The 17,264-nt window shown below is 37.5% G+C and overlaps 1 protein-coding gene across 5 annotated transcripts in view; it reads right to left on the minus strand.

The window, feature by feature from the left end:
* Positions 1-465: 465 nt before the first annotated feature.
* Positions 466-17,264, minus strand: part of TRPM1 (transient receptor potential cation channel subfamily M member 1) — a 155,786-nt gene continuing 138,987 nt past the window's right edge. For 3 of the 5 annotated variants that reach the window (XM_075160238.1, XM_075160237.1, XM_075160236.1), the window contains exons 25-30: positions 16,875-17,126; positions 16,049-16,241; positions 10,979-11,123; positions 8,619-8,818; positions 7,307-7,439; positions 466-5,420 (exon numbers count right to left, since the gene is read on the minus strand). In XM_075160238.1, the coding sequence (XP_075016339.1) occupies positions 4,145-5,420; positions 7,307-7,439; positions 8,619-8,818; positions 10,979-11,123; positions 16,049-16,241; positions 16,875-17,126 (2,199 nt within the window). In that variant the 3' untranslated portion in view covers positions 466-4,144. Of the gene's footprint in view, positions 5,421-7,306; positions 7,440-8,618; positions 8,819-10,978; positions 11,124-12,858; positions 12,880-16,048; positions 16,242-16,874; positions 17,127-17,264 lie in introns of all 5 variants that reach the window. The other 2 variants (XM_075160240.1, XM_075160239.1) reach the window with 2 other exon arrangements.

A 17,264-nucleotide genomic window follows, 5' to 3' on the forward strand; every position in this document is an offset into this window, starting at 1 on the left:
AGCTGTGAAAGCGATTTTTCTAATGACTAGGAAATTCAGGTGTAACTGTAGGATTTGAAGGCCAATGAAGAAAAACAAGATGTAAAGTTGGTAGTGAACATAAAAATGCCCCTAAGCAAGCAAAAAATAAGGAAAAAGAAACCAACATCATCAATACCATGCTCATCCTAGCAAAGGACCTGGGATGCTGACAGCTGGCAGTATTTCCTCACTACCCCCATTGCAGCCACTGACCATTAGACCCAGAGGATCAGTGCAAGTGTGAGCATAACATCAAAAAAAAGGGGTAGGTAGTAGGAAGTGTGCATATATAAATTTTACCTTTTTTTTTTTCCCTGTAGTAGTAGAGTAGTATTCTTTTCTCTCCTCTCTTCTTGTCTCTCCTCTCTTGTAATTAGATCTAGACTAATAATAATCCATTTATTAGACTGTTAAAATTTGTTATATTATCAATAAATTCCTGATTTTACATACAAGGTGTGTCTCCTTTCTGCTCATAACGAGCTTTTGAGTGTAATACTAGTTCAACTAGAAGTGACCAGTCAGACAGGACAGTGGTGCAGAAGTGATATGCTGGCAATGGCACTACTAGGTGGGACCCCAGCAACGTGTTCAAGTGCTGCTGTCACTCTGAAAACTCACCTCCTCCACAGCAAGTGCTCGGCAGCAAACTGGCTTTGTGTCAGTGGGTTAACTACCCAGAACACCCGTAACAGGGCACAATCCTGTGGATCTTGCAGATCTAATGAAATAATGCTGTTGACATCCTTGGTCGTGCACCCTCATCATGTTCCTATTTTCTGACAAGGCTTTACAGATACATATATTCTTTTAACTTTTATTTAGAAGGACAGAGATACATTTTGCCAAAGATGATAGTCAAGCCCAGAACGTAGGAAAGCATCCAAAGAAGCAGTATGGAAGGTTTCAATGGTTACTTTAGTTCATTACTAAATAATATGGAAAATGGACTTGGTTCTCAGGTATTGAAATCCAGCATCTAAAATGGAAAGAGTGACCCTGCAATAGGAGAGGCGTGCAAGAACAAGTCAAGCTAATCCCAGAATGACGCAATGTAAAAAGGGGTAATTCGTGGAATCAGCTGGTCTGGTTAAGAACCTGCCTATGTGAATATTACAATTAGTCACTGTGTTTAAAACAAATGTTTAAAACATTTGCCTTGAGGGAGAGGGAAATGGCTGTATTACAAGATACTGTAAGGTGAATAAACTTAAATTACCTCAGTGTAATGTCTCTGCATAGACATAGCCTTAGAGTACATACTCTTCAGGCTTGACCCGGTTCAGTATAGGTCAAGCACATAATAAAAAATGGTAAATGGAATTCACAGTGACACTGCTGTGGAGTCACCACGTACTTAGCAGTAGGAGGGATTCATCTTCCTGAAAAGCAGTATTAAACATGCCTCTTCAGAAATGCAAATTCTGTGCTTGCATCCTTTCGGCCAGTATTCAAGAAAGCGTGTAGGCAAACATGCAAATGTGTGATCATTATTCTGTTCAGCGTGCTCCTGAACTACTATCGGGCTTCTATGCACATACAGAGCCATACTTAAATCTTATTAAAATGGCTGTATGTCTGAAATAACTCTGCCAAAAGAGGTTATCATTTCAGTTTCTGCTATGCAAGAGCACAGAAAACATCCAAGCTTTATACAGTCATCACTATATAGAGAACTTTATGGAAAATTACTGGCAAATGTTAAAAAAGAAACTTTGCTTAGAAAATGTTCAGCCCATGCACTGCATAAGAAGAAACAGATAAGTAAAGTGTTTTGATATCGTTATAGTGAAAAATTTGTTATATTGAATTAATTTCACATCTTTTTAATGTGTTTCTTTACAAATATTTTTACACAAAGGAAGTAAATAAATACAAAGGTAAAATGTTTTTGTTCGAAATCTACATGCTGATAAATTTGTAATGTAAATGCTAAAAAAATAACTAGTAAAACAGAGCATGACTGAACACAAATTTTATAACGACAATGTAACAAGAGGTATGCAACACACTGTATTTTGTTCCACAATGCATACTGCTTGTTTAGCAAAGTGCTGAAAAGCTGCATCCCTTTGTGTTTGTTAATGAATCAGTTTCTGGTGAGTGTGCAGGCAAACAATAAAAAGGCATTGGCAAATTGGAGGCTATTTTAACCACATATACAAAATGGCTATGTAGTTGCATAGAATGGTAATACAGAAGTAAACACGGAAGTGAAACAATTTCAAATGTCATTCTATTTTTAGAAAATGTCAAGTTCCCTAAAGCTGAATAAAAGAGAAGCCCACACGAAAAGCAAAATGTCAACACTGTTCTGACAACAATGAAACCAGTAAACCTGCTAATAAGACCAAGTTAGCAAAAAATCCATAGTAAATGATGACTGAACTTTCAGAAATGTCTATGCAGTTACCATGATCATTCCGTATGGTAACAGTACCTCAAGGTATAAGTATGGATGGAGTTCCAAAATATAATAAAAACAATAAAAAGCTGATGCCATCAATGCATTTGTAGAGTCTTCCATCAATCTCTGCATTTCGAAATGCTGTAAGCTGCATTATCAAAAGGGATACTGAGACCCACATACTGTGGAGATGATGGTGGGGGAAAATGTCTTTTCAAAATAGTATATGAGTAAGTCCTGACGGTTAATGAGTTAAGCGTAAACTTTTGACCAGTATTCTGTGAACAAGTTACATGCCTTTAACTCATTTTCTTTCTTGTCTGTTCAATGGTATGCATCCCCTGCAAAGAGAGGTGCTGAATATTTGGGAAAACAAAATTCCTAAAAGGTAACAGAGAAGAATGAAGCAAATAACATCATACTATTATGAAGAAAACTATCAAAACGTAGTAATTAGAATGCCACAGTTGACACAAGTGTGCTGGGAAACTGTAACTACATATGCGGATTTCCAGACTTAGTTGTTGAGGGATAGAAACCACTTTTGTTGTAGAAACGTTTTTTCCCTTTGACATTTGTTTTTGAAATTTATTCAAGAAAATGTCTATTCTCATCTGGAAAATTTATTTTTTGTTTAGACTGACTCCTAGAAATTGTTCCTTGCTCCTCATGTGTCATCATAATGAAATTGCAAAATGAAAGATGAATTTGTCACAGTAGATTTGCTTCAAACACAGATTGGCTACATTTTGATTTCACCCGATCAGAACACCTTTCCTGTTTTGTTTTGTTTTGTTTTGTTTTCCCTTGCAGGCATTTAAAAAAAGCCAGATTCTTACTCTACATGGACTTCTACTGTACTCCCCATTTATACAAAACACTAATGCAGATCTTGGATTCATATTATTAAAATTTCCGTATACTTCATATACTTAAAATCTCCCTAAACATTTTGAAACAATGATCACTGTTTTTCAACAGTTTAAGGCTGTCAGCATGCTTTGGGGTGGGGACAGATATGATCCTGAAAGCAAGATTATGTCACTAAAGTTCAAGGAGAGGTCAAGAATATCTCTACACATGTCTTTCGAGGTCAGGTTTCTCCAAACACAACTGTATTTTGCCACTCAGACTTATTTTAGTGGATGAAAACCGCTGTGTTGTGCCTTTCTGAAAGAGGAGCTAAGCAGCATGCATGAAATCAGAAGTGAAAGAGGGGACTGCATAATTTTTCCTTGCCTCCAAGAATTTTGTTTTGATCTGAAAAACACAACGGCCACAAAGAAACCAGCTGCATAAGTAAGGATGAAAACTAAGGCTGGTTAAAAATTTGTTCAGTTTAAGAAGTCGTCTGATAAAAAAGAAGAAAAAACATTTTCTACATTATTACAGGGTAATATTGTCCTTCTTTCAAGAGCTTTTATAAAGAGTTTGTCAGTAAATAAGCTTATGAGGGAGATTGAAATGGAACAAAAAAAATCGATACTGTTGGCATCTGTGGACTGTGCCTGCTTTTTATCTGCCCCTGAGAGAACATCTCCCTTTCACCTGACCCAGCAAGCATTTAATAACAGAACATGTATCTATCAAGTTTAAAATTAAAAGAAACAAATATATGCAAAATTCTTCTTTAGAAATTAATTTAAAAATCCGTAATTTGTTCAATTAGTCATGCTGCTTTCTTGACTGTCAATAAAACAGGGGCCATAAGCCACTTTAACATTCAGTTTCTGTGGACGCATTTTCTTGCCTAGCTTTCTGTTCTTCTGTTGCACTGCCAAATGCTACCACCAAATTATTTACACTGCTGGCATGTCCTGGTCTATTTAATTTGTCCCTTACAGACTTGGCTTTCCGCGAATGGCTGCGCAAACTCTTTGACCGTACTGATGGGAACCCAGAAGTCCTTTCTGGCTTCACTGATAGTAAATTCTCTTTCTCAGCCTTGACAATGGCAGGCATAGAGGTGTAAGAGGCACTCATACCTGCTTCACCAACATCGCTGTCATCATCTGTATCCATCTGTAACTGTTTCTGCTCTGCTTGCTTTCCTGCTTCAGAGATAAAACCAGGGTATTCTGGAGGAGGTTCTTGAGAAAGTTGCTGCTCAACTTCGTATTTCCACTCTGTGGTCCATTGTTCAATTGTAGAAGGGCACACCTGATCCATGATGGTACTATACTCTGTGGTCCAGTTGTTAATTCCTCCAACCAGCTTCCCACCCTGTGCAAATATAAAGCTCCTTGACTTCCTCATAGTGGTTTGATAAGCACTGAATGTTTCAGGAGGAAAATAGCGCATTGCTTTGGATTTGTCCAAGGGATAAGAGATGGTTGCTTCTAACTTGGTACGTTCTACTTTTAACTGAGTGTTCTGAAAATCTGATCTTGGTACTGACTGTCTGTTCGTAACAGCATCCATCTGGTTTATACTTTGAGGAACCATTCCATCACTCTTGAAAATCCCCTGCTTTTCATCCCCAAAACCAAATGAACCAGAACGGGGTCTGGAAACATTCTGTGTAATTTCTAATGTAGATTTACTGTAATCTGCTGTGGTGACTGCATTCGCACTAGAGGTATAATGGAGACTGGTGTGGTGTTCTGGAACCAGCATCCTTGGGTCTGCTCCATCTTCTTGGGTACCAATAGAATGGGCTTTTTTACGCAATCCTATGGCTGGTGACATAGGAGTGGTACTGTCATATGTTAACTCATCACCACTGACATGGTATCTGTACATGCTGTAGCCATCAGAGCTGTTAATACTGCTTTGCCTTAGGAGATATGCAGCATCACACTCAGACGAAGCCCGTGAACGTGTATATGTCAGCTCAGATTTGTCAATTCCTGCCAGCTTCTCAAGAGCATTCACCATCCGATCAGATAGTTCTTCCAATTGAGAGAGTCGAAGGTCGACTGTTTGAAGAGAAGCTTTCATAAAATGTTCTCTTTCATTCACTTCTTCTAGCCTCATAGACATATTTTCAACTCTGTTGGGTATAAAAGAGGAAGAATAGAACAGAAGTTGTGGAATGGTGCAGTAACCTATTATAGGCACCCAGCTACTGATTTCTTCCTAAGGCAGAATTTTGTGCTAAGTATCATGCATCATTCTTTTTTCCTATGTGTGGCATCAAAAGAATGCGCATTTTCTTGTTATCTATGCTTTCCATACACCATATTAGATGGCTATTTGAACTTTGCCCTTATTTACATGCCAGGAGAGTACAAGAGCTGCAGCCCTTAGGGACAGCCTACTATTAACATTTCTGAGTGTGCCACCCACTTCACATTCAGTTGTCCTCTTTCGCTGTGAAGCATCAATTAATTATACAAAAAATACTTTCTAATGAAATGCTCAGAGTGTGACTTAAAATAGCATCAAGGCATGCTGTAAAACAGGTTTTGTAGCTGTATGAGAGAGAACGTATGCTGGTGCGTATGGGATTACTTTAGCTCTTGAAATACCTTTCAATTATGTATCAACTGAAGGGAGTGGAATTATTGTCTAGTTCAATTAAAATAATACTTTTTCCCATTTTCTTTTTTCATTTATATCATAATGGAAGTGTTGGTACCAGAAGAATGCATATAAAAGTAATGCATTAGAATGTGACTTAGAGATCATACACTAGTAAATCAACTGTGGAAATTAAATTAACATTCTTTTGCTCTCACACACAAAAGATGATGAAGCATCTGGAGCAAGAAGCCATGAGAAATAAGCAAATCTGCTTTGTGGCCATAGACCATAGTGAATCAGTGAGGCTTACCAGCCCCGCTTTATTCTTTGCCACAATACCTAGGATTTTGACAAATTGCCATGAATAAATAGTGCAATAGAAATTACTCAAATACACATAACATATTTCATTTACTTCTCTATTCTCATATTATAATGCAAGATGTTCAGGGCCTCCCTTCAAGAGAAAGATGTTTATCTGTTCAAGAATTATATGGCTCACAGAGCTATTTCATAAGCAACGTTAAAAGGGGGAGAGGGAGGGAGGGAGGGAGAGAGAGGGAGGGAGGGAGGGAGAGATGTGGAGTAGTTCATCATCAAAATACTGTGAGGTAGATTGAAGTGAAAGAGTGTTTAAACTGTGTATCATTTTCATTACAGGGAGAATTTTTCATCATTTCAAGGAAGTGACAAAAGACCCCATTCTTTGACTTAGAACTACAAACAGAATAGGCCTTTAGCCTTTGGGAACAGTCCTGCCAAGTGACCTGGTAAAAAAGTGCTGCTGCCATTATCACCATGTGCTTACACAGCAATATGCAAACATTACCTAGTCCTCAGAATAGCTTAATGATTTACATGTGAATATTCTCTGTCTTTTAAATGGGGAAGTTCATACTGAGAAGTCAAATGCCTTGTTCAAAGCTTCCAAGAGAATCTGTGGCAGAGATTAAAATTCAGTAGTTGTGAGTGCTGGACCCTAGTGTAAACCATAGGTCCAAGGGAAGAATCCTCAGTGCTTTTGTCATTAAGCTCCAACGTGTTTCTCATGATTGGATGAGCTGTTGGAAGCTCAACAAGCAGTAATTTGCTCAAACGGATAAAAAGCATAACTGTGATCTTCAGATGGGTGAGAGGGAAAAAATGCACCGTGAACAAAAATGTTCTTATACCAAAGCTACCCAAACCAGCAACCTTAGTGACATACCAGTAGGAACAACAAAAAGTTTGCTCTTGTGAGAGATGCACCTGCACACATATTTACTCAGGATTCAGATCAGCTTCTGAATCGGTGGTGGTTTTCTTCAAGATCTAAATCTTTTGCACTTTAACTCAACTTTGGTTATAATGAAGACACAAAAAAGCAAATATTGTTTCAGATAAGTGGTGTGGGTTTTTTCTTCTAATAGGTACCTTTCAGAGGTAACTCGGATGCGTTCATCATTAGATGATTGCTGCTCATCCTCTTTTTCCTGGAAGTATTCTTCTACACACTGCTCTTCAAACTCATACAGTTTTTTTAGCTCTTCATCATTCAAAAATAACTCTGTGCAAAACAGAAAAAAAAAATATGAGTTTCCTTTTTCTGAACTTCTGGCAGACAATTAAAATCCAATTTAGCAGATTATTTTGGACATATGGATACTGCAGATTCTACTCCTGCACTAAATGAACAGAAGATTTTGTAAATAGGGAATGAGCACTTAGCCAAAGATGGCCACAGCCCTGAAGGCAATGTAATGCAATCTGACCATCATCTGCTTTTATGACCATCCACTGGGGGCTATATTTTCTCAATGACTTTTGCACTTTTTAACAGCAGTGCTACGTGTTGAACAAACTGACTAGATTTTACAGGATAAAGACTAGGACAATCTCAGCCAGTTTGACTGTTCCTTCATTTAAATATTGTTTGTAAAAGGATGCCAGTTATAGGCAACAGATAATCTAATACAACAGGTTGTTTCCCAGACATTCTTTGGATAAGAGCTTCAAAAATTCGTAACTGTGTAAGGAAAATACAAGGGAAATATAAGCTCTTGGGAACATTTCATCCTTTATTTGAATTTGTCTCTTTGTATTTGGAGGGAGTGTTATATTTACTTTTTTCCCTTTTTTTCCTTTTTTAACTCAGAGGCATATTGTGCAGAAATATAATTACTTACAAAATGTTTCCTGTGAAATGTAGAAATACAGGGATAATTGTGAGCATCTGATTATTTCAATGAGGCATATAATGAAAATAATAATCAACAATTAAAGAGTATGTTAGGAGAAGAATCCTCACAGTTCCCCTGTGAAATGACAGATAAATCTCTAACAAGGAGAAATGAAAGTGGGGATACTCTTAGACACAGATTGCTCACAATCACAGAGCTGACACTACAGATGACATTTGAAACTGTGATCCCTTCTTCTCAATTTCCTATTTGCCCTTCCCAACATATGGACTTCACTAGAACTTGGTAAAACTGGATTAAGTAGATGCCATCTCACTGTTTTAAGAAACCATGTTAAAGAAAGTCTTCATAGCAGCACAGCATTACATATTCTTAGTAGCCCATGGAACTCAAGAGCTGTTAACTTGATACAAATTTTGTCCCATACTGTCTTCTGCAAATACACTTGACCGCCAACGTGAACAAAATAGTTCAGCATTGGAAAAGCTGCTGCTTTCTGCTAATATGGTACAAAGAGCTCAATTTCGAGAAGATTTCTTGCATACTCAGTCCCCTGTCACGCTCATCCTGGTCTCCTTCACCCTTCTTGCAGCGACAGCAGATTCGCTTGATGATTATATAGATGTGGCTGAAGATAATCATTGGCGGTGGGAGGACAGGTCTGTCATGGAATGTCATGATCAGCTGGTATCGCTGGAACTTCCAGACTTGGTTGGATATTGATTTTACCTCAAAGAAGGTATTGCTGAAAGGGAACATAGGTACAGTTTCTATTAGGCCCCTAAGTTTACTTATCATTAAGCAAGTACAATGTTGAAAAAAGTAGCAGCTAAATAACATGAGGCCGCATGACTTGCTTGGTTCAGCTCTTTGTTGATGCTGCTGAACTGATGATTAACTTGAACTCGTGATTTCACTATTCCTTTTGAGGGCAGCAAAGCAGAAGGTGCTCTGCATCCCTTATGTACCACCCAGAACAGTCCTCCTTCTAGACTATTTGCTTCTACTGTATAAAGTCCTTTAGGTGTTAGTGAAAAGAAACTTGCACAATTTATGAATTGCATAATTGGTATTTTGGGGCTTGGTTATAAAGTATTTCTTTTAACACATGCCAGTATTTGATATTACACAAAGTATTAAATCCATGAAAGGTATTTTGTATGCTAAACCCAGAAGCTTCACATAGTTTGCCTTTAATATGCTAATCAGTTTGACCTACATAGAAGACTTTTCCAGTTTTCACAAAATGTTCTAAATTCAAACTTCATTCACTCAAACTTCTGACTTGAAAACATGGTGCATATTCTTGTAAAGGAATTTGTTCTTGGAAGCTATGGCCTCATCATTTTTACACCAAAACAGGGTGTGTTACAAAGATGTTTTATTTTGTAATTCAGTGGATATGAAGAAGTATAACCGATAGTATTCAATCCTGAGATAACAACAGTCAAGGTTATGAAATACCAACTAAGAGAAAGCAGACTTGATATTCTGTCTTAGATAAAGCTTTTCAAGCTATTTTAAGTTATACTCAGACAGCTTACTCCACTTCTATGATGATGATGATGATGATATTGGCACTTCCTTTTTTATATTTTCTGTCTACTACTTTTCTAACTTTCTGTGCTTTAGAATATCTACATTCACAAAAGCAGTTAAAACATCTCTTTGAAACCAGAGAATTCTTGAGTACACACAGCTTTTGGTTTCTTTTGGCTAAATATACATGAGATTATTTACGAATGATAAATGACAATCTGCCTTCATTCTGTGTCTCCTTACACAGCAGGAATTCCCCAGCTAGATCTCACCCCCTTGCAACCATGCTGGGATGGCAGGAGTTAACAGCATGACCTACTTCCCAAACTGCTGATTCCTTGGTCCTTCAGCCAATAATAGCTACCATTGTAAGATTCTTCCCCCTCGCGATGTGACTGGCATTTGAGCACTTTTAAATCCATGACCTTTTAAACTACATACATCAAATGAAAGACAGGCTTTGTGAGCTGTAGATTTCTGGGCACACGATGAACTCTTTTTGTGGTTGTGACACCAGCTACCTATGCCAACAAGCCCTCCAACACTACCTGTTTATGGGCATCAAAAATGGATCACCTGCTTTATTCAGGTGGTATGTTCGGCAAGTCTTACTAGCAAGTAGATATTTAATTTTTTTTTTTTTTTAATCCCTAGGTCATGACAGGAAAAGCATGCAACATAACTGTGGGTAGAAAGAACAACCAGCAGAAATTTATTTAGTTTTACTTCAGAGAATTCTAAATATAGATTTGTGGAATAACATTAAGAATGTGCATAGTGCACATTGCTTGGACTGGCCACAGATCTTGGCAACATGTAGCCATCCTTTCTCTTGGTTCAAGGCAATATAGACTCTTTTTCTGGGTCATATAAGAACTCTGCAAGGCCCTAATTTCTTTTTCTAAATGAAAAGCAAAACAAGAAGAACAAAGAAAAAGCAGCCAGATGATGTAGTGACAGTGGAAATGCCTCTGCTTTTGATGTTCAGATTTTCATTCTGCAGTTCTATCACAGAAACATGTTTGCTAGTGGTTACGTGGGCTTCCATCATGTATGTAGTAAGTTTCATGGATACTGTTCTTCATTTTTCCAGAGCAATCTTGAGGCCTGTCACTATCCACTAAATGGTAATTGAAAGTAGCCAGATTCTCTTATATGCATTACTGCAATTGCTGGCAAATTCAAAGCAACCTTTCCTCCACTCTTTCCCAGTGCATACACTATTCCAAGTATTTGCCAGTCATGTTCACAGAGTAATTAGATTCTGAGTGCAAATGCAAACCCTTGCAAAATCAGTTGATGGGCTCTCACAGAAACTCTGTCTCGGCAATAAGAAAGTAAAGATAGTGCATGATCATTTACATACTTGAACACAGCAATCAGCAGGTTTACCAACAGGATATTTGCTACCAAGAGGTAACAGGCCATAATAGCAGGAGTGAGCCAGGCCCCTGGTATACATGGAGGGAGGCGTTTACCATCATCATCGTAAAGATTGTCCCCACAAGGAGCTGAAGAAGAAACAGGAAAAGTATTTTTCACAAATTGCTTGATACTTATAAACACTATTCACATTTATTTAATGATGACACACGCATAAAATTTGCCAAGGTAAACAGATTTTGTCAGTTTATTTCCAGTAGCAAGTATGTTTAATTTCTACTTCAAATTCGTCTTCTAACTACAGCATACAAAAATAATTTCCCGTAATAGTGAACAGAGAGGCAGCTCCAAGTTTACTGTACAGTGTGGCTTTCTCTTCAAATTCATATGGATTTTCTTTTTCTCATAGTAATAGTCTAGGACAAGAGCTTAAATGTGCATACATATATATTAATAATGGAATTAAAAAAAATTCTCCAACCAAACTTGTGTGCATACCTTACCAAAGATATAAAAGAATTTACTTAGTGGTCCCAGATTGCTGAGCATAAATTAAACCTTTATCAGGGCCCTGAGTGTACTAAAGAGGCTTTAATGATCCTGACCAGCTTCACCTGGGGTCTACACCTACACCACCTATGCATACCTGTCCCTGCCTGAGCTACGTCAGGTGTGCAGATCTCAGCCCTGCCTCCTGGATGGACCTTGGACCTGTGTTTGTCCCCTGGATGGACCCTTCTTCTGTCTCTGGCCCTGTCTTCTTTTGCCCCTGACTGGACTCCTTAGATGGACCCTAGACTATCACTTGTCCTGCCTGGGGCTGTTAATGTTACCAGCAGGTGGCCCTGCCGCCACTTCCAGGCCTAGTTCTGTTTCCCTTATTTTTCACAATAATTCTAAATTTTAGATAAAATTTTAAACAAAAGAGATAAAATTATAAAATGAAAATTATATAGTAACAGCAAAATAGACTGGTGAGAATGAGACAAAAATTGAGATATTGATCAAACTGATATAAAATAATTGCCTGAAGTAATCCTAAGAATACGTAGGTTGTCTTGGGGTAAGAGCTCTCTTGGAGTTGGGTAAAGGCAGCAAGTTTGTTCTGTCTTCAAGTGCAGTGCCAGCATATCTGATTTCAAATACAAGGCTAACTTTTGGAACTGTTTAGTAACAAGTAAAGTGTTTATCAGCCACAGGTTCTTTAGCTGAAATCTTAGTAAATACTAAGATCTGACAATGAGTTCATTACAGATTTAGTTTATGTGAATAGACAAACCATTTTTTTAAGCATTTTGCAAAAAACCCCAATGCTTCAACCTCACCTGAAAAATACTCCAAATTATTTGAAAACAGACTAATCTTATTTACTGTGGACTGAAAGAGATATTTAGACTATGATTAATAGAATATATTTTACTTACTTTTCAAACATCAGACCTACATTTTTCCTGTTTGTCATAAGAAAAGTATAACACAGAAGTCAAGCCAATCATAGTATTATTCACATGGACCAATGAAAGTACTGCCAAAAAACTACTAACATTGTATCTAGATAATCAAATTAGTTATACCATGACACTCATGCATCATCATTTAAAAAAAGGATTATTTTACTTCAATGTACTAGAAACAAGTCATAGCAACCACTTAAGCTCAATTAAAACTCCTGACCTGCAGTTTGTATTAAAATAAAATATTCTTCCTCTGCTTCCTTTCAAGTAAAACTATTACAGTAGAAAAACAAGATTCACACCTGAATATTGGATGAGCCCTATAATTAAAATGTCAGTATCTAGTGAAGAAAAAGATTAATGAACTTATTCAGCTAAATGAGAAAATCAGCTCTCCACAGAGACTTACGATTAATTTCCATGGCATAGACTGAACAGCATTCCAAAGGAACGAAATAGAAAAGAAGGCAGGGAGAGAAAGAAAGAAAACAATAGAATAATATAGAAAAAAAAAAACAACAAAAAAGATGATTGAAATTACAGTTTTGCCACCAAGAAAAGATAAGCAACTCAAATGTCGGAACAGTAGAGACATATGCTTAGAAACAATGTCTTTGTTAAAAATGCATTGCATTCTGCAATTTCCTTTTCATGTTGTTTTCCCCAAATGTTACATATGGCAGTGAATTAATGATATTAATAATAGAACACAAAATGCTTCTGGCAGATGATCATTTAAATATACACGATATTTCAGGCAAGTAAACAAAACTGGCGGTCACCACGAACACAAAACAACTCAAAAGTATCACACAAAATCATTCTTTTAGCTATTATGGAAACATTTCCTCCTTTTTTTCCTCATTTTAAGAACCACCCTGGCTTTCAGTCTGCCAGCTGTTTCGATTGAATAGCTATGTTTCTGGTAATAGTCATGATACTGATGTTATTACAGTGTACAATATCATTAAAGCTCATTCTGTCTATCAGTATGGATACTTGCTGGCCAATCCCTAAATTGAAAGAAACTCAGCCAGGCTTCTCTATTGTTTAAGAATATGTTGCTATTGAGTATTAGATGCCACTAACTTCTTGCTCATGGACATCTAAAGGGAGTGAACCAGATGAGCATCCTGGGTTGCATTAGGAAAAGTGTTACCAGAAAGTTAAGGGAGGTAATTATTCACCTCTATTCAGCTCTGGTGAAACCACATCTGGACTTGTATCTAGTTCTGGGCTCCCCCACAGAAATCAGACATGGACATACTAGAAAGACTCCAATAAAGGGCCACAAAGATTATTAAGGTGATTGGAGATTCTGACAAATGAGGCAAGGCTGAGAGAGTTGGGATAATTTAGCCTGGAGAAGAGAAGGGCCAAGGGAGATCTTACCAATGTTATAAATACCTGATGGTGGATGGGAGTAAAGAAGACAGAGCCAGACTCTTCTCAGTGGTATCCAGTGAAAGGAGAAGAGGCAGCGGGCAAAGATAAAAGTATGGGAAATTCCATTTAAACCAGGTTGTCCAGAGAGGTTGCACAGTCTTCATCCTTCAAGATATTAAAAACCTTACTGGACAGTCCCTGAGCAACCTGCTCTAATTTACCCTGCTTTGAGCAGGGAAGTTCAACTGGATGATCTCCAAAGGTGCCTTCCAACCTCAGCAATTCTGTGATTTGTGATCTTCATCTTTAGGTGACATTCTATCCTCAGTGAATCTATTGACAAAAGTCCAACTACCTTCTTTCAGATGGAAAATTTGATGTAATACTTCTTCCATAAATTGTTTACACTCATGGGCCTTGGCAAAACTACCCATAAGCACTTGACACAGAGTCAGGTTAGACTGCCCATAGCAACCACGCCCCAATGACTTCTGAGGTTGCTTTTGTAGTGTGTTTACAGAGAACCATGGAAAGATCAGAGTGAACGTTTCTTATTGAAAGCAAAAAGATCTTCAGAAGTCAGTCCATAGACTTCTAGACATAAGAAATTTACAGAATAATTGTAATGCAGTCTAGTTACACCGGTAGAACTCCTTGCGTAGCCACTTGTATTTCAATATTAAAACAACAACAAACCCACACATTTCTAAGTTAGCTTACGTTTAAGCTACTGACCCAGCAAAGCTTCCGACCTGGGAAAGTTAGTGGAGCAAGCAGCTGGACTGAACTTGTGTAACTGGAAAGTCCAAACTTTTTTCCCCCAAATCTTTCGCACTGCTGAAGAAAGATTTCTAATTCAAAGGATGCTGAGTATATAACTGAAAAACAACTGGAAGCATGAGAGGACTCTGGGACACCACTTACACTAAAGAGATCAGTATTGTTGGTAACGTGTGAGTTTTGATCTATAGAGAAATCAAACTGTCTACATTGGCAAACATTCTTTGTTCAAAGTGAAGTAGGAGTTGAATGCACATTATGAGCCACAAAGATAAGGGATACCTGTTACAGTCTATTCCTCCCCACACTTGAGAGATCCTGAGCTTATCCTGGCTCACATATGCACTGAAACTGCAATATCAGACAATAAATGACTGGCTTGACCTTTTATTTATCAAGAGTAATTTACTGTATCAGAAGTTACATTAATAAGACAAGCATTCATAAGGAAAACAAAGATGATATGATCTTTGCAACAGTGTACACTGTCCAGAAACAGACTAATGACATTTAATTCCTTTCTAAGCAATTAAAATACACTTTAATGACATTTGGTATAAAGGTTTCTCATGATGATGGATCTTTACCGTTTCTGAACTTAGACCTCACAGTTTCTTCAGCCTTCCACTTTACTACTTGTCAATATATGCAGATGGTTGAAATAACACATACACAATGCTGAAATAGCAGCTTGTATTATTTCAGGTAAAGTGCAAATTATGTGATACAGACTAGAGGAGGCCAGCTGCATGTTTGACTGTCTGCACAAATTTCAAATATTAACAGAAAACTACCAGTAACATGACAGTTTCCATTTCCTCTAAAATACTGACAGGTTTTTTTTTAAACTGTGCAGCTTTTATATAAGAAAGGCTATTTCCACACTCAAAGCTAATCAAGCAGAGTTTTCCTTTTTTTTTGTTTTTCCACAGGTGGAGAAAAGAAGAACATTAGTGATTCATGAAATGGAAACATTTCTGGAAAGTAGATAGATGTATCAATGGGAGTAAAAATGTATTAGCTCATTGCCTGTCCTGTGAGTTGGAGATGAAAGGATATGTGTATTTTCATCTCCCGTGCAAGGTATTTATTTTTTTCTTCTTCTGTTGGAACTGACTATTAGTAAAACATTGGTTCAAAAGAATGTTTCAGAATGATCTCTGATGATCCCTGCAAGTAAACAGAACACTTAATACTGTTATACTCTTGGATAGGAGAGTATTCCAGACTGTATCACTCTCAGTGTTAACTGAATTTGAATATAAACTGAGAGACAGGACATGCAAGTGGGGAACAGAAAATTGTTCAGTCTCTGGAGTTTGTCGCAAGAAAACAACAATATAATCATAAAGACAAAACACTACTTCCAAATTAAAAACAATCATTAATTTGGATCTGATCATCTGCCTCAGAAACAGGAAACAGACTCTTACTATGAATTCTACTCTTACGGTCTATCTGGTCTGCGAACACCTCTCCATATATCATCCAGTAGGGCATATAGAAGATGTTGCGAGCTAGTCTCCAAGAAGGCTCCTCATCTGGGTGCAGGATAGCTTGGCGGGCTACTCCAAAACTCATCAGAACCACAAGCATGATGATCACAAAGTAGAGCATGTCAATCATCTGCACGGAGAGACCATACAGAGGCTTTTATCATCACCAGGTAGTACAGTAGCACCAGCACATCTGTTCGCCAGCATGCGTTAAAGTAAACAAAAAAGTATCAAGAGAACACACACGTTCCCCTGGATACTTTTCTTGATATTATTCTTTGACTTTAACTATTGCTCATGAATTAAGCATACATAAAAATGCAGTAAAACCAGTCATTGAAAGGCATACTAGATTTATATTTTAAAAGACTTAAAATGTTAAAATCTTCGCTATCCCTGTTCTCTTTTGTATCAAGTGCGCTATGCTGTGCTTTCAGAACAGACCTCTTCTGTGGTTTCAGAGAGATGATACAATCATTGCTGTATCATCTCCTATCCACAACTGATGGTTTTGTGGATGATCCCAGTGTATCGGCAATCTGTTATTGCTATGGCTTTGGGAGGCAGAAGGCAGGCAAAGTGAAATCAAGCAATTGTTAGCAAGAGTATTGCATCTCGTGTGTGTATGAAATTCACATGGCACCTTTTCCCAGCCTTTATTCAGGGTCCTACTCAGATGGAAAACCTCTTTTTAAAATCAGAACTGAATTTAATTTCCCATGAAGTTCTGAAATACATAATTTACACCAACTTAGGCACTAACCATCTTTCCAATCATCATGACGTAAGGTCCCAGATATTTGTTCACACCAAAGATATCTAGTACTCTAATGTACCAGAAAATTATATCTACGCAGTAAATCACTCTTCCATAACCCATATAAGGCTGGTTCTGTAGGCGAAGAATTGCTCCTATCATAAATACTGAAATAGCCACCAGGTCAGTAATATTCCAGTATTCCTGGAGCCATACTTTCACTTTTTGGCTCAGCTTGCCAGGCTCTGACATCAGAATCTGGGAAAAACAAAACAAAACAAAACAAAACAAAACAAAACAAAACAAAACAACAAAAAGATCATTAGGAAAACCTCCAAGTTACATTTTTGAAGTAATGGTAATGAAAACGACCAATCTTGTCACATTCAATAGGTG

The sequence above is a fragment of the Calonectris borealis genome, chromosome 11 (genome assembly GCF_964195595.1).
Source record: "Calonectris borealis chromosome 11, bCalBor7.hap1.2, whole genome shotgun sequence".
Lineage (NCBI taxonomy): Eukaryota > Metazoa > Chordata > Aves > Procellariiformes > Procellariidae > Calonectris > Calonectris borealis.